General features: G+C 41.9%; 1 protein-coding gene across 11 annotated transcripts in view; it reads left to right on the top strand.

The window, feature by feature from the left end:
* The window catches only part of LOC137094141 (mitochondrial Rho GTPase 1-A-like), a 37584-nt gene that overhangs the window by 18214 nt on the left and 1140 nt on the right, over positions 1 to 18230 (top strand). For 9 of the 11 annotated variants that reach the window (XM_067459450.1, XM_067459455.1, XM_067459451.1 and 6 more), the window contains 7 exons: positions 132 to 277; positions 461 to 561; positions 5921 to 6051; positions 6504 to 6587; positions 12853 to 12975; positions 14736 to 14938; positions 15922 to 16044. In XM_067459450.1, coding sequence (XP_067315551.1) covers positions 132 to 277; positions 461 to 561; positions 5921 to 6051; positions 6504 to 6587; positions 12853 to 12975; positions 14736 to 14938; positions 15922 to 16044 — 911 coding nt within the window. The remainder of the gene's footprint in view (positions 1 to 131; positions 278 to 460; positions 562 to 5920; positions 6052 to 6503; positions 6588 to 12852; positions 12976 to 14735; positions 14939 to 15921; positions 16045 to 18230) is intronic. The other 2 variants (XM_067459452.1, XM_067459460.1) reach the window with 1 other exon arrangement.

Genomic DNA, 18230 nt, shown 5'->3' on the forward strand with positions numbered 1-18230 from the left:
ATGTTAAGTGGTCTCTCAATTCTTTCCAGATCTGTATAGTGATGGGCTTAATTATAAGAGGCTTCAGTTGGCGTTTTCTGGAAGATCATTTGTATTTTGTATTTACTGAAGCTTGTTCGTATCTGCTTTAGGACAGAGACTGTGCTTTGTCACCCGAAGAGCTTATGGATCTGTTCGATGTTTTCCCATATGTCCCCTGGGGACTGGATGTGAACAGTACAGTCTGCACTAATGACCAGGGCTGGATCACATATCAAGGCTATCTCTCTCAGTGGACGTGTGTATCAAACATGTGTCTCAATTCAAGAATTATAGACATCCTTAATGTTGTGAAAGTAATGGTGTGTTTTTGAACAGTAGAATGAATCTGATCACTGGAATGCTACCCAGTTGTTCATTACTGTCTGTATGGTTTCAAAATGATTCATCAGTTATCAATTATCATCGTCTTTTTTTGCAGGTTAACAACTTACTTGGATGTCCAGCGATGTCTAGAATATCTTGGCTACCTTGGTTACTCCATTATTGCTGAGCAGGAGTCTCAGGCATCTGCCATAACAGGTAAGTTGAAAGACATAAATTTGCTATTTAACTAAGGCCACCACTACTCATAGTCAGAGTAAGGAATTGGCTAGGGCCTCCATAACTGTAACATCCCCCTATATGGGGACAATAAAATTTTGATCTAAGATATTCAACTAAATATCCAAATAAAATTATTTTAGTAGGTCTTAATTAATTGTATAAACTATAATACTGATTTGCCAACATTGTCGCTATATGATAAATTAAAATAAGCTGATAACATCACCGTTTTCTCCAGAGTGACTGTACAGCCGAATACATTTTTTTTGCAATATTGTCCTGTTTAACACCGTGAAGCTGCTTTGAAACAATCGTCATTGTAAAAGCACTATATAAATGAAGTTGATAAAAAATTAGCATAGTTGATAAAAGTTCATTATTTTCCATAATTTAATGATAAAAATTTAACTTTCATATATTTTAGATTCATTGCACACCAACTGAAATATTTCAGGTCTTTTATTGTTTTAATACTGATGATTTTGGCATACAGCTCATGAAAACCCCAAATTCCTATCTAAAAAAATTAGCATATTTCATCCGACCAATAAAAGAAAAGTGTTTTTAATACAAAAAAGTCAACCTTCAAATAATTATGTTCAGTTATACACTCAATACTTGGTCGGGAATCCTTTTGCAGAAATGACTGCTTCAATGCGGCGTGGCATGGAGGCGATCAGCCTGTGGCACTGCTGAGGTGTTATGGAGGCCCAGGATGCTTTGATAGCGACCTTAAGCTCTTCCAGAGTGTTGGGTCTAGCGCGTCTCAACTTTCTCTTCACAATATCCCACAGATTCTCTATGGGGTTCAGGTCAGGAGAGTTGGCAGACCAATTGAGCACAGTAATACCATGGTCAGTAAACCATTTACCAGTGGTTTTGGCACTGAGCAGGTGTCAGGTCGTGCTGACAAACAAAATCTTCATCTCCATAAAGCTTCTCAGCAGATGGAAGCATTAAGTGCTCCAAAATCTCCTGATAGCTAGCTGCATTGACCCTGCCCTTGATAAAACACAGTGGACCAACACCAGCAGCTGACATGGCACCCCAGACCATCACTGACTGTGGGTACTTGACACTGGACTTCAGGCATTTTGGCATTTCCTTCTCCCCAGTCTTCCTCCAGACTCTGGCACCTTGATTTCCTGAATGACATGCAGAATTTGGTTTCATCCGAAAAAAGGACTTTGGACCACTGAGCAACAGTCCAGTGCTGCTTCTCTATAGCCCAGGTCAGGCGGTTCTGCCGCTGTTTCTGGTTCAAAAGTGTCATGACCTGGGGAATGCGGCACCTGTAGCCCATTTCCTGTACACGCCTGTGCACGGTGGCTCTGGATGTTTCTACTCCAGACTCAGTCCACTGCTTCCGCAGGTCCCCCAAGGTCTGGAATCGGTCCTTCTCCACAATCTTCCTCAGGGTCCGGTCACCTCTTCTTGTTGTGCAGCGTTTTTTTGCCACACTTTTTCCTTCCCACAGACTTCCCACTGAGGTGCCTTGATACAGCACTCTGGGAACAGCCTATTCGTTCAGAAATGTTGTTCTGTGTCTTACCCTCTCGCTTGAGGGTGTCAATGATGGCCTTCTGGACAGGGTCGGGTCGGGTCGGCAGTCTTACCCATGATTGCGGTTTTAAGTAATGAACCAGGCTGGGAGTTTTTAAAAGCCTCAGGAATCTTTTGCAGGTGTTTAGAGTTAATTAGTTGGTTCAGATTAGAGCCCTGCACGGGCCTCAAATCTAGGCCCTAGCCCGGCCCTGGCCCGAGACGCTGAGGCCCTAGCCCGGCCTGTGTCCGACAGCTTATCAAAATTCTCGGCCCGAGTCCGACTGGAGCCCGTTTTTTTTCTTTTTTTTTTTTCTTTCAGCCATTAAAATAGTTCTGTTTTGTTTTTAATGTCAAAGTAGTTATATTTAGTTTCGTTTCTTTATTGAGTTAATTTAGAAAAATGTTTAGAGCATTTTTTTGTTTGTTAAATTATAGTTTTAATTTTTTTTAAGTGACGACCAAGCGACCAGCGGCCGACAGTGAGTTAACCGCATATTAAATCTATTTAGTCTCTCAAATCAACTATTGACTTGTCTTGCCTATAATAAAATCCATAAATGTAAAACACTTCAAGCATCACAATGTTAGTTAATTTCGCCAACTATTACCACCAGTAGCCTAAAAGGCATTTTTGACGAGCTGCAGGCTGATTCTGCTCGCGGCTCTCGCAAACGGAGCTAAACAATCTAAAAACAAATAATAAAAAAAAGAACATGCAGGTTGTCTTATAGCCTACCTTACACCTACGCAAAATGAATATAAATCCGATCTTTAATTCCCGTGGTATATGCTCATTTAACGGAGTTTACAGCAACCGAAGCAAAAGATTCAAGATGCATTTTATTCAGCAGCTTATTTCAAATTCAAAGACCACATAAGAAAGCGCGCACTGGTAAGATCATAAGTCTCATTCATTTTTATTGAAGATGATTGTGTTTTTGAGCATCTAAGACTTATTTTAAGTTTCATTTACGGCCATTTGCGTTGGCTTGCAGTAGTCATTTGCGGCGATGCGTGCAGCGCCATCATATCTATCTGACTACAACATATAGCCCATAACACGCTCTCACACGTTTATTTTTTAACCGTTTGCCAGGAGTAAAATGTATACATGTGATTTAAACAACCAGATAGGCTACATTTACATTTGTCCAGTTTCGTCTGAAATGCTTTCATCCTTCTGAATTGGTTTGTTTAGTGATCGGACTACATTGATAGCCCTGTTCATTAATAGCAGCAGACGCCCCGCGGATGACACGCAACAGAAACGCCACGCTCACACCACGCTTGCAGTGTGTCTCCGGCCTTAACTCTAGCAGCTGCGCTGAAGAAACGCGCGCTGCTGCTGCTGGCGCGGACTCTGAACCTATGCTCTGAACACTGTGCGAGCCATCTTGACAGTCGCTTTAGCTATTATGGTCTCGTGTTCACCAGCGCAGAACATCTCATTGTTCCTTTTAATTAATAAAATAAATATAAAAAGAAGGAGAAGCCTAAAAAAGGCCCGAAGCCCGGCCCGCGTTTTAGGTATGACGTGAAAATTGGCCCGAAGCCCGGCCCGAGGGGCGTAAAAAAGTCGGGGCCCGTCGGGCTCGGGCATAAATGCAGGGCTCTAGTTCAGATGATTAGGTTAATAGCTCGTTTAGAGAACCTTTTCATGATATGCAAATTTTTTGAGATATTTGAATATTAAAACAATAAAAGACCTGAAATATTTCAGTTGGTGTGCAATGAATCTAAAATATATGAAAGTTTAATTTTTATCATTACATTATGGAAAATAATGAACTTTTATCACATATGCTAATTTTTTGAGAAGGATCTGTGTGTGTGTGTATGTATATATATATATATATATATATATATATAGATAGATAGATAGATAGATAGATAGATAGATAGATAGATAGATAGATAGATAGATAGATAGATAGATAGATAGATAGATAGATAGATAGATAGATATAGACTAGGCTCTTTGTCCATTGTATACAGATGAATTGTCACTCCACTGTGAAGAAACCAAGTAATGTCACCGTTTCAAAATGGTTCCCACCTTCTGGATGTATTTAAAGTTAGTTAATTATGTAATTAAGTAAGTTAATTATGATGGCACAGAAACAAACACATCCTTCGAGGGCTGCTAAGTAAAAGGCTAAACAGGCACGCAAAGAAGTGCAGCTCGTAATGTGTGTGTCATCATCTATTTTATTTTGGAGTGATTGTAATGTATTCTAAAAATAAACTTGTTTTGTCAATCTGCGTAATTTCAGGATAGGTCATTTACCCGTTTATCAAGAGTTTAGAAGAGCGTGAATGCCGTAAAAACGTCCAAAGTGTAACTATTACACTTTTTGCACATACAATGACTGACATACAAAATACTTATATAAAAGTAAAGAAGTTTTTGTTCGAAGTCAAAGAGCAAACACACTAGAGCATTGTGATATCTATAGTCTATATTGGTTGGATGGGTGGGGGAAATCCTGTCAATACCCATCTAGGAATAAATTATAAAAGCACTGATGTTAATTTACTGAACTGGTGTCCAGGAAACTGGTAATAAGTTACGGATCCAAATTACTGGAAAAATTGAATAAACAAATGATGGCCACGATAGCATCCTCAACAAACAAATAAGAGATTACCTTGGTTAAAATTAGATTAATATGGTAATATAAGGAAATAAGTAAGTAAAACATATACAGATTTTAATAACAAATGTTGTATCAATAAAAAGGTTAGCAATCATATTCGTTGAGGGGTGTGATGGGGTGACATAAATTTTGACTCCAAATTGGGCCTCCCAGTATTTTTGAGCAAAATCCGAAAAAAGTCTGTATATTTTATATTGGACATGTAAACATGAAAAGGTGTTTAAAAATAATGACAGCATTTTTTTATATTTGGGTGACCTATTTATGAGTCACTGAGCCCTCCTGTGGTTGTTATGGTAATTGCAGATGCAGAAATCAAATGTCGGTAGTCCACTCAAGTCAAGTCACCTTATATTTATACACACAAGCAGCTTTTTCAAAGCAGCTTCACAATAACATACAGGAGAATAACAGAATCACTGTTGCAAAATTAATTATGAGACAAATCCTTAAATGCTCTGACACAATCTGCAATGCAACCTTGAATTAAATCACACCCTGTTGCTTTGTTTGGCCTCCCTGACTGAGCCTGGTTTCTCCATTCTCTCACCTGATGGAGTTTGGGTTCCTTGCCACTGTCACCTCTGGCTTGATTAGTTGGGGACACTTATTATTCAACAATATTATTGATTTGACTGTACTGACGCTTTTGGATGAGAACAACTAAGAAAAACAGTTGTCTGCAAAACTGATTTATAGATTAAATGAACTAATTTAATAATCTTTACATCAGAACTGAATCAACACTGAATTGACTTCAGATGAACAGCAACACTATTTTCTTTTTAGAGCTGCTTTACTGCCAAATTGAATTCTGTTTGCATAATTGAATCATTATTCACCTTTATTTATATAGCACTTTATGCAATATAGATTGTTTTAAAACAGCTTTATATTGATAAACAGGAAAATATGGATCAATGATGCAAGCAGATTTCAATTCTGCTATAAAGCAGATCTAAATAAAAAAAAACACAAGTGTGTATTTAGTCGGTTAATTCATTTCAGTGTTGATTCTGTTCAGTTCAGCTCAATGACTGTGTAAAATTCATCATGGCATTATGTATTTTATTTTAAAATTCATAAAAGATTATTATGACACTTTTCTGACTGAATGTATTTGCACATGCTAGTGACCCGTGATAAGAAGCTCGACCTTCAGAAGAAACAAACGCAACGAAATGTATTTCGCTGTCATGTGTTTGGACTAACTGGAAGTGGCAAAACTGGTTTCCTGCAGGGCTTTCTCGGCAGAAATCTTGTGGTCAGTTACAAGAAAAACACTTTAACACTTTATTGAAATGAAAAACTATACAGACCGCTTACCATCAAATAAGTATAGGCTACTGTCTGTGTGTTATGGAATTAAAGAAGCGGTTCAGTTAACACTTTACAACAAAGTTAACGCATTATGGATTGTTAAATAGTGCACAGTTTACAGGATTTATTATAGGTTCATGTTCATTTACCATTGTTGTTCGTTCATAGTATGAATATGAAGAAGTCATTTGTTTATAGTTCAGTTCTTGCACAGTTCTATATTTCATCAGAGCTGTCTAGAGGAACAACAGCAACATGATTTTGAAACATTTTACATGCTCATCTGTGGTATTTATGTGGTATATGGTATCATTAGCAATTTATTCGTCAACAAATGTGACTGATGTGACGATTGCTATTTTTTTAAGATGTTTATTTACTGTCTGTTCCTCACAGTCTCAAAGGACAATAAGAGAAGAGCATAAATCATATTATGCAATAAGCACGGCACATGTGTACGGACAGGAGAAGTACTTGTTGGTAAATAGTTTCCTTAAAGAATCATACACATTTTTTTTCAGTCTGTGGAACTACATTATTTCTTGACACTCTCTTAGAAAACGTACTCGGTTACTTTCGTAACCTCGGTTCCCTGAGAGAGAGGAACGAGTATTACGTATGGGAAAAACTCCTTTTCTCGAGAATGTGAAGCAAAACTTTTAATAAAGGTATCTATGTAAAGCGCAGTGAGCTGCACGGCCATAGCCCAGCGCGAGGAGCGCTCTGATTGGCCGGGCTGCGGCAACTGCAGGAACCTATGGTGAGGCGGCTGAGAGGAACGAACCAATGGGGGGCGTTCCAGAAGCCCGCTGAAAAAGGTGCTTATATTTGCATACAGGAGGCTATATAAGACCCTAATTCGCCATAGGTGTCAGGTTTTAAGATCGACTGAAGCGATACCTGAGAAGCATAAACACGGCACGGAACGTAATACTCGTTCCTCTCTCTCAGGGAACCGAGGTTACGAAAGTAACCGAGTACGTTCCCTTTCGAGAGAGGTTCCTCGTATTACGTATGGGAACACAATGTAAAGCGCCGTGTGTGCTGACTGACCCAGTATACCCAAAGCACATGTTATAAACCCCCGAGACACCGACAGAGGCGGCTTATAAGGGGAATGAAGAACCGGAAGAGTCGGTTCGTTTGAACAGCTGATCGGACATAGTCGGATCTTATGATGAATGAATAGTGCTTAAGGACTAATGTGTACAGGCCAAAATGTAAGGCAATCTGTTTGCCAGGGTCAAGATAGAGCCTAGATGGAGAGAAGCCCTGCTTGTAGAGCTGGAACCTCCAACTTGTAGAATCTGATAAAAGTGGACGGAGAGGCCCAGCCTGCCGCCGCACAGATATCTTCCAAAGAAATGTCACACGACCAAGCCCAAGATGAGGCCATGCCTCTAGAGGAGTGGGCTTAAATGCCTGTAGGACAGGTTAGGTCCTGGACCTATATGCTAGTGGGACTGCATCCACTATCCAGTGTGAGAGACTGTTTCATGACAGCACAAACTTTAGTGCGGCCACCGAAGCAATGAAGAGCTGATCCGACTGCCTGAAGGGGGCGGAGCGCTCTAGATACAATCTCAATGCTCTGACTGGGCAGAATAGGTTTGCGTCTTATTCTCTCTGAGACGCGGGTTAAGCAGTGCAAAGACCTGCATACTGAAGGGGTTGATAGCACTTTCAGCATAAAACCATGCCTCGGTTTGAGCACAACCTTGAAGTTGCTGGACCCAAACTCAAGACAGGAAGGGCTCACGGAGAGTGCAGGTAAGCCACCCACTCGGTTAACCGAGGCCACAGCCAGCAGAAAAACGGTTTTGAGTGATATGTGCTTCAAGCTCGTGTTCTGAAGTGGTTAGGAGGGGGAACCCTTCACGGCCTCCAAAACCATGGCGAGGTCCCAAATAGGGACCGAGGTAGGGGCAAGGCGGGCTGAATCTCCTGGCCCCTTTAAGAAAACACACAATAAGATCACTTTTCCCTAGTGAATGTGCCGCGATCGGAGCGTGGCTAGCTGCTATGGCGGAGACACACACCCCGAGTATGGAGGGGGGACGACCCGCATCCATTAGCTCTTGGAGAAAGCGAGCGGTTCCGCCAGTTCGCATGAGTGTGCGTCGATGTTTCGCGTAGCACATTGGTTAGAAAACCACTGACCACTTCAAAGCAGAGCTGCCAGATAGCAGGGGCTCTAGCTTCCGAAATAGTGTTCATAACTTGTCAGAGAGGTTCCCGGATACCGTTGATGGGCCATACGGGGAGGGCCCACAGCTCGGGATTGGGATGCCAGACCTTCCCTTTCATTGGCAGAATAGGCATGGGGCTGTGTCTGACAGCTGAAACAGTATGGAGAACCATGTACGGTTCTTCCAAAGTGGGGCTATTAAAAAGCACAGGCTGCAGCTGGATCGCGATCGGAGGGAACATATAGAGGGAGTCTGGGCCAACATGGGCCAGGGCATCCCTGCGTTTGCAGAAAAAATATTGGGCAGCGTGTGCTGTGCGAGCTGAATTGTTTGCGGGTAAAGGGACCATCCCCCTGGGGACATGGGTCCTCTGGATAACATGTCCAGACCCTGATTCAGAATACCTGGCACGTAAGCCGCCCTTAGGGAGCTCAGATTGTGCTCTGCCCATAAAAGGAGATGCTTAGCCATGCACGGTTCTTATGCCGTAAGTCTTGAGTCTATGACAATGACTGTACTGATAAGCCTGCCCCTCGAAGGCGAATCTCAAGAATGGCCTGTAGTGGGGGTGGGGGGTTATCGTAACGTGAAGTATGCGTTTTTCAGATCTATTGAGAAAACCCAATCCCCGGGGCGAATGTGCGCGAGGATTTGTTTCACCGTCAGCACCTTGAAACGAGCGTGTCATAAGTGCTTTGTTCAGATGCCTGGAAAATGGGCCTGAGACCACCACCCATTTTCGGCATGAGGAATTAGCGACAGTAAAAACCTGACTCGCTAGCGTCGGGTGTACTGTTTTCGCCGCTCTCTCCTTTAACAGTCTCAATGCCTCAGCGAGAAGCACGTGACTGACACTGCTTCTTACAGAGGGCTCGACCACGGCTTGAATCGCGGGGTCTGCGAGCAAAACTGTAGCGAGAACCTCGTTTTATATGTTCAACACCCAATATTATATACCAGGAATGGCCTGCCAGGCCTGGGCTCGTAAAGCCAGGGGTTGAATTAGATTCGGGGGCTGGCCGCTTAGTAATAGGGGCCTGTTAGCCGGGTTGCTTGTGCTGTAACACTGCTTGTAACACTGTGGGGATAGTGTTAGTTTTGGCGGTGCAGGCTTTGCAGTGGGCGCACGCCTCACATTTATATTGTGTGTGCGAGAGTGAACTTTGTGAAAAGTGCTTGGGTGCAGGAGTGCAGACTGTAAAGTGGGCACATTTCCTACATAGAAAGCTCTTTTGTGTGTAGTGTAAACAATGTGCAGTGGCGCACAACCTACGTAGAATACCCACGGTGCAAACCAGTGAGCAAATCCACAGGGGTAAACGCACACAGCATAGTGTGCAGACGAGCGTGTTTAACACAGGCTAGTTGACTGCAATATTTCATCTCCAGTCACTTAACTTAAGGGAACTGGGAGAATGTAAGGAAGTGCGGGTGGTATGTGAGCCATTCCACAATGCCGTTATGCTCTAGTCTAGACTGAAAGCGCGCATGCAGACAAGCGTGTTTGACCACAGGCTAGTTGACTGCAATAAGGCTAGTTGACTTTATATGGTGTAATCCGGCCGCGGCGGGATTTATTTGTGATTTTGTGAGGCTGAATTAACAGTGCTTATGTAGGGGTGCACACTGTGTAGTGGACACTTTGTCTACAGTGTAAAAACCTTTCCAGCCGCCTGAATAAAGGGGACTGGAAGTGATAGAGTGAAAAAAGGGCTTAGCTTGGCAGCCATTTTCCGACGCCCTTATGCTCTGACAGTGAGCGCGTGCTATGACGTAAGCCGCGCTCTAGTCAGCAACGCGCTGTGGAAGGGGCGCGCGCTATCATGACAAGGCAGCCATTACAACTTCCTTGGCAGTAAGCGCGCGCTGCAGCGACATTGTTCTTGACATACCCAACAGCCCGAGCTCGCTCGTCTGACTTACTCTAGTATTCTCTGTCCGCAGCGCTTCAGCACGGCGGCGGTAGAATGAGCACGGCGAGAGCTTCGGCTCGAGTTTGTTTATTCACTCTAGTATTCTCTGTCCGCGGCGATAGAGCGACAGGACGAGAGAATTGGAAGCGTGAGGTAAAACTCTGTCCGCGGCGCTTCTAGCACGGCGAGAGCTTCGGCTCGAGTTTGTTTATTCACTCTAGTATTCTCTGTCCGCGGCGATAGAGCGACAGGACGAGAGAATTGGAAGCGTGAGGTAAAACTCTGTCCGCGGCGCTTCTAGCACGGCGAGAGCTTCGGCTCGAGTTTGTTTATTCACTCTAGTATTCTCTGTCCGCGGCGATAGAGCGACAGGACGAGAGAATTGGAAGCGTGAGGTAAAACTCTGTCCGCGGCGCTTCTAGCACGGCGAGAGCTTCGGCTCGAGTTTGTTTATTCACTCTAGTATTCTCTGTCCGCGGCGATAGAGCGACAGGACGAGAGAATTGGAAGCGTGAGGTAAAACTCTGTCCGCGGCGCTTCTAGCACGGCGAGAGCTTCGGCTCGAGTTTGTTTATTCACTCTAGTATTCTCTGTCCGCGGCGATAGAGCGACAGGACGAGAGAATTGGAAGCGTGAGGTAAAACTCTGTCCGCGGCACTTCTAGCACGGCGAGAGCTTCGGCTCGAGTTTGTTTATTCACTCTAGTATTCTCTGTCCGCGGCGATAGAGCGACAGGACGAGAGAATTGGAAGCGTGAGGTAAAACTCTGTCCGCGGCGCTTCTAGCACGGCGAGAGCTTCGGCTCGAGTTTGTTTATTCACTCTAGTATTCTCTGTCCGCGGCGATAGAGCGACAGGACGAGAGAATTGGAAGCGTGAGGTAAAACTCTGTCCGCGACGCTTCTAGCACGGCGAGAGCTTCGGCTCGAGTTTGTTTATTCACTCTAGTATTCTCTGTCCGCGGCGATAGAGCGACAGGACGAGAGAATTGGAAGCGTGAGGTAAAACTCTGTCCGCGGCGCTTCTAGCACGGCGAGAGCTTCGGCTCGAGTTTGTTTATTCACTCTAGTATTCTCTGTCCGCGGCGATAGAGCGACAGGACGAGAGAATTGGAAGCGTGAGGTAAAACTCTGTCCGCGGCGCTTCTAGCACGACGAGAGCTTCGGCTCGAGTTTGTTTATTCACTCTAGTATTCTCTGTCCGCGGCGATAGAGCGACAGGACGAGAGAATTGGAAGCGTGAGGTAAAACTCTGTCCGCGGCGCTTCTAGCACGGCGAGAGCTTCGGCTCGAGTTTGTTTATTCACTCTAGTATTCTCTGTCCGCGGCGATATCGCGACTGAACTAGAGAAGAGGAAGACTGAGGAAAAACTCCATCTGTCCGCGGCGCCTCCTCAGCGCGACGGTATAGTGACGAGAGCTTCGGCTCGAGTTCGCCTATTCACTCTAGTATTCTCTGTCCGCGGCTGTAGCGCGACGGAATGAGAGAAGAGTGGGAACAACTCTGTGGCAGCGGCGGAAGAAGAGCCGCGGCGGCGGCAGAGTGAAGAGAGCTTCGGCTTGAGTGTGCTCATGTCCTCTAACATTCTCTCTTTCCGCGGCGCTATTCAGCGCGACGGGACGAGAGCAGAGGGAGAGTGAGAAGAGCTCCGTCTTTCCGCGGCGCTTAACGACGCGGCGGAACGAGAGAGTCCTCGAGTAGAACAAGCCTGTAAGCTCTAGAAGTGGCGTTGCAGCGGCAACACACACACACAAACACATATAACACTCAACATAGACACAGTTTAAAGGATATATAACGCCGGATGGCGTAGCTGGAACGGCAGAGAAGGCGGAGAGGGAGTCCGTCGTCCTCAGCTGCAGGTTCCGCTGGTGCCTTTTCAACGGCGGTGCTTCTTCCGGAGACCAGCGAAGGTATCGCTGAAGGAGATAAAATCTGACACCTATGGCGAATTAGGGTCTTATATAGCCTCCTGTATGCAAATATAAGCACCTTTTTCGGCGGGCTTCTGGAACGCCCCCCATTGGTTCGTTCCTCTCAGCCGCCTCACCATAGGTTCCTGCAGTTGCCGCAGCCCGGCCAATCAGAGCGCTCCTCGCGCTGGGCTATGGCCGTGCAGCTCACTGCGCTTTACATAGATACCTTTATTAAAAGTTTTGCTTCACATTCTCGAGAAAAGGAGTTTTTCCCATACGTAATACGAGGAACCTCTCTCGAAAGGGAACTATATAGAGTGGAGCAAGAGGATGACATCAAAACCCAGAAGACTCTTCTACGTAAAATGCAACAGACTCACACCATAAATGCCCTTATCTAGATAAACATAACAGCTTCAAAATTCACATTTTCACTGTGTGTGATTTACGTTGTAGAGCAGAACGTCCAAGTATATATTTACCACAATCCTTATTTTATTCATAAATTGAAAACCCCAGTTATAAAACCCCATAGGGAAATCTTGAGGGAACCACAGGCGAATTAGTCTTCCGGGTTTTGATGTCTTCCCTTTACCACTCTATTGCAGTTCCTGAAACCATTTAAAATTACATTATGCATTTAATCCATTTGAAGAGTTCAGAAATTGTATTTTTTTCTTAAAGTAAACTGAATCGTTAACTTTAAATTTCCTATGTTTTTTCTTCAGCTCCATGAAGTCTTTCCAGATTTTGATTTCCTGTCCGAGACTGAACTTTCCTGTGACATTGTGTGTCTGATCTATGATGTCAGCAACCCCTGCTCTTTTGAGTACTGTGCACGAATCTTCAAGGTTTGCTATACTGTTGTTCACAGAATTGTTGTTTTACATTTTGATATAGTATTTTTTTTTCTATCTAAAGCCCGACGCAGTTATAATTTTCACGTCCTGCGCCACGTTGTTTAAATGGTACAAATGCACTTGCACTGATCTGTCCGCCCATGGGCTGGTCTGAAAACGTGGCGTGTTCAGTCTTTCCACTCATGAATTCCGCCATGTAAATACTCAATGGTGCAAGCACAGCTGGCATTTTATCAGAGAAAACTGATTTAGTTTATTGTACGTTACGCCTAAAACACACCTATGACTAAAGTAAGAGACTAGGTACAACCCTTTTGGACCATGCGCCTGGCGTGCTGACTATTTTTTCCGCTGTTAAACTAACAAAAGTAGATTCAGACATGCTCTAAGTGAACCTGTGCTATGCGCTTCAGACCATGTGCTCAGATTTAAAATAGGGCCCCTATGCCGGCTGTTTATTAATAATATTTAAAGAGAGAGCAATGAGTTCATATTTTCACTTTCAGTTTATTTATTTTATTTATTTTTTTGACTTATGCTGTACATGAGAAAAGTAAATAAATACAAAAGTATAAAACAAAGCAGAGAGCGATAATTAAAATATGCTAAAAGCTAAAGAGAACAAATGAGTTTTAAGCAGAGTTTTAAAAACAGATAGAGAGGGAGCTACTCTAAGGTAAGCTGGTAGGCTATCCCTTTATCTAGGCCCCACCACCCAATAGGCTCTTTCTCCTCTGCATTTTAGCCTTGAGCAAAGGACTGCCAGTAAATTAAGATTAACAGATCTTGAACTTCTGGGAGGGACACAGTAGATCAGAGAGGTAGTTTGAACCAAGGTTATGCAAGCATTTATACACAAATAAAATAATTTTAAAAACTATATAGAACTGGAAGCCAATGTAGAGCTCGCAAAATGGGAGTGACTTGATTATACATGCAACCGATTTTGAGAAATTTGGCAGCAGCATTTTGAACCAGTTGAAGACGAGCTACCTAGGACTTAGAAATACAGTAAAACAGAGAATTGCAATTATCCAAATGCGAGTTTATAAATGCATCTCGAGACTTTTCAGAAAGAAAATGTTTTAGTTTAGAAAGTAAACGAAGCTGAAACAAGCTAGAGCTTGGAAAAAGGACCAGTCTACTCTAAAAAACATTTAAACCAATTAAGAAATGAAACTTTTAGCCCCACAAGAGATTCTAATCTAGTTAAAAAGCAATAGATAAAAGCAATAGATAAATGCAATAAGTGATAGACCATATCTAAGGCTGCAGAGAAGTCTAGGAGTTCTAGAATCACAGAGTCACCAGCATCAGTAGCAACAAAAATATTGTTTAAGACACAGGGCCGTGAAAGGGCTTAAAGTCTGACTGGAATCTTACAAATATGAAATAAATATGATAATTATTTAAAACAGATGTGTCTAATGAAGGCTTTTGAGGAGAGGAGTAACAGTTGCTACTTTCAGGAAAGTAGGAATTGTACCAGTTAGTAAACATTTATTCATAAAGAATAACAGACCTTTAACAATTTAAAGTACCTGAGGTGTTATCTCAGGGACTCTGTGGTCTTAAATTTGAAATGCATTTGGAATATGGTGAAGAGGTGGGTTTAAAACAGCTCTTTTCATTTATAACTGAAAACAAGACCTTAGGTCTATGATATGACTGTTGTTTTCTTTTATACTTGCTATATTCTGCATGCATTCTGATATATGTGTTCTAAATGAATGCTTTATCTCATTTCCCAGCAATACTTCATGGACAGTAAGACTCCATGTATGTTGATTGCTGCAAAGTCTGACCTTCCAGAAACAAAGCAGCAATACTGTATGACTCCACTGGAATTCTGCCGCAAACACAAGATGCCTCCGCCTCAGTCCTTTACCTGTAACACAGCTGCGGCTCCTAGCAAAGACATCTTTGTCAAACTAACCACCATGGCCGTGTACCCGTGAGTGTGTTTACATTATCCACAATTCAAATATTTATAGGGTACTTTAACACAAGGACAGTGGAGTTTGCCTCTGCTTATCAGTTCTTTTTAGGGTGTTTTTAGGGTGTTTGACAGAATTTTTAGTTTTGCTTTTTCACTATTAAATATTAGGGGTGGTAGGTTTCTTCTGAAAGAGTATGTAACCTCCAGATCAAAAGACGTGAAGAAGAAGGAGAAACAATTGTTACAATCATAATGGTAGTATACGTAACCTGATGCACATGTAAAATGATGCACAACGCGAACATCAACATTTAAACAGCATATAAATTAAAACAGCCAAATGTATAGGATTGAAACCTTGAAACCTTATCACGTGTGTTGATGGACTCGATCTACTCCATCTATGTTTTGATCATCATTCTGAACAAGATCTGGATGTAGTCTTTAACAAAAATATGAATTTCATGAACATATGAAGTGTTGATAAAAAAGAATGCATGCAGCTAGAATACAGTATTTTTTGTTTAAAAGCAGAGGGTCTGTTCTTTCTTTTGATATATTGCATGGTCAGATATTCATATAGCAATATAATAAAAAATGCCGGCAGGGAAGGAGTTATTTTACCACTATAGTTCATCTCTCAGGGTATTTTTTCCCCATATGCATATAACAATAAAACTAGTACATTGTTAGGTAGTTTACTCATAAGTGAGTCAGTTTGTGAAGTCCCAAGCATGTGATTTAAATAATATTTTTCCTCATATTTTTCCCTCTTCATTGTGTAAGACAACAAGAGAGACACGGCATTTTCAGTGTGGAAACAAAACAACAGAGAATGTTACACTCATTACAAAAAACTTTAAGCACAAACTGACAATGTGCTTTTAATCGTTTCACTTTTCCCCCTTCATCTGTTAACTCAACAATACACTATATCCTGTTTCTTAGAAATTACTCATTTCTGTCATGTGCTTGTATCTTTTTCTGTGTGTTGGCAGCCACGCGCGTCTGCGCTGCATGTGTACCTGCAACAGGTGCACCTTCTGTCTTTGTCAGAACTTCCTCAATTCTGAGCTTGTGCAGACGGTTCGGACCAAACTCTACACTGTCGTCTTTAGCAGGTTCTTAGGATGGTTTTATCTTGCTTCATTTTTCCCCTCTATTTTTGATTCATCTCTTTTGCATTTATTTTTATTCATCCACTTGTTTTCTTCATTTTGTTCATTACTCTCATGCTGATTCACATTAATCTTCTTTCATTTTATTTTTTTGTTTTGGGCTGGCATAATGTGCTAATAAACGTTTGACTATACCAATATAGTCATAATCAGGGCTTGATATTTTTTTTGCTCACCAGCCACTGTGGCTAGTAGTTTTCTAAAATTACTAGCCACTCAGAATTTTTACTGGCCACAATTTTGTTGTTGGGAAATTAATTTTTATGTAATTAAACTTGTCTATGGTCTGCTGAAATGTAGCTTTTACAACCTTTTAAATGTAAATAACCACTGTACACACCCAAATCAAGACTACATTACATTTTTAACACTATAGGACATTATCAAATATCTAGCCCTAATATTGTGTGTAAAAGCTTTTTTTTTTTTGTTGATAACATGAAGTTTATTACGGCATAACAATAGTAGCATATTATTGCATATAATAAAAGTGGTACAGGGTTATTTAAAATATAAATATTCATTAACAACAGCAGTAAATGCTGTAATGTAGAGTAGGGGAAACATTTCTGCCCTAAGAGCAAAAAAGAACAAATTTATTTTGTCTTTCACCTTTTCACTACCATATGATTCACATGTGTTTGACGTGCATATAATATGCACTTTTCACATAATTCACAATTTTGGCATGCATAGGATGCACAATTTTTTTGTGTGCATATGATACGCAGTTTTTTTTGCCATGCATATGATGCACACATTTGCCGTACATATAAAACTCTCCTATCCCACACCATTGCGTACGATCAATAGGAATAGATCATATAGAATGAATTATAGGTGATAGCTACAGAAAGCGAGCAAAGAACATTTGATTTCAGCGCAAGTTTAAGCACTCCGATAAGCTTCCGAAATATGTTAACCAATGAACCTGTCTAAACTGTGAAATGAATCTCTTACTTACATCGTACGTACATCTGCGCTTTGTTGCGCTTGTGTGAAGAATTAATTTAACGAGAACGCACTGAATAAAACTCTGAACGCCTCTGATTGGCCATTGCATTCATAAGCTCAACAGAATCGTGTGATTGGTTATAATGAGCAACACAGTCATGTTTGGTGGTGTAGAGTCAGATGCTTTTTGAGAAGACTAAAATAAAATTCAACCCGCCAAAGCGTCTAGGGGGAGCGACTGTATTACACACCACTGCTGAAATGCATTGTGGAGAGACCCTATAGGCAGTGGAGCTGCTGCAGTTATGATCTTCTGTGAACTGTCGCCTCATTTCAGAGTTGGGCTGTAGATTTTTGGATGGGTCACCAAGCATTTTTGTATACTTTTTCAATTCAGTCCAGATTATTTGTGTAACACTTTTCACAAAAATAGTTCCAAAGGAGCTTTACAAAGAATAGTGCCTCATGAATCTCCCCAATGAACAAGCAAAATGACAAGGGAAAAAAAAAAACTCCCTAAGATATTTAGGTAGATGAGAAAAAATTCTTTGTTGGAACCAAGATTCTAGGGACTTACACGTAGGGGAAGCCCACCTCCTCATGCTTTATACAAACATATATGCCTGCATACAAACACAAATGTTCATTTGAGGATTAGCAGTATTAATTGACCGTTTTTGAGTGTGTATGTGTGTAATTCTACTTAATGATTATTATAATGACTTCTAATAAACAGCAAACCATAATATATGCAAACAGGAGGGATATACCCTTCGCATGTACCACATATGATGAAAAGAGGTTATGGTTGGTCAAACCAACTCACCTTTATTTATGCTTTTTTTTTTACCACTTTCTACAATGCCAATTGTTTCAAAGCAGCTTTGAAACAACAGTGTTAACAGGAAAATAATGCAACAGGATTTGATTCGGCTGTACAGCCACGGCGCTCTGGAGAAAACAGTGATGTTCTCCAGCTCAGTTAAATTATCATAGTGTCAATGTGGGCAGATCAGTAATATAGTTGAAATTTAAGTGTTTCCAACTGAGCAAGCCAAAAGACAAAGGTGACTGTGGCAAGGAACCAAAACTCGGTCAGGGGCCACAATAGAGAAAAAATTTGGTAGAGACCAGGCTGGTCTTGGGACTGTCGTGGTGAAGGGATACACTTGTGG

This window comes from Pseudorasbora parva, chromosome 12, assembly GCF_024679245.1.
Source record: "Pseudorasbora parva isolate DD20220531a chromosome 12, ASM2467924v1, whole genome shotgun sequence".
NCBI lineage: Eukaryota > Metazoa > Chordata > Actinopteri > Cypriniformes > Gobionidae > Pseudorasbora > Pseudorasbora parva.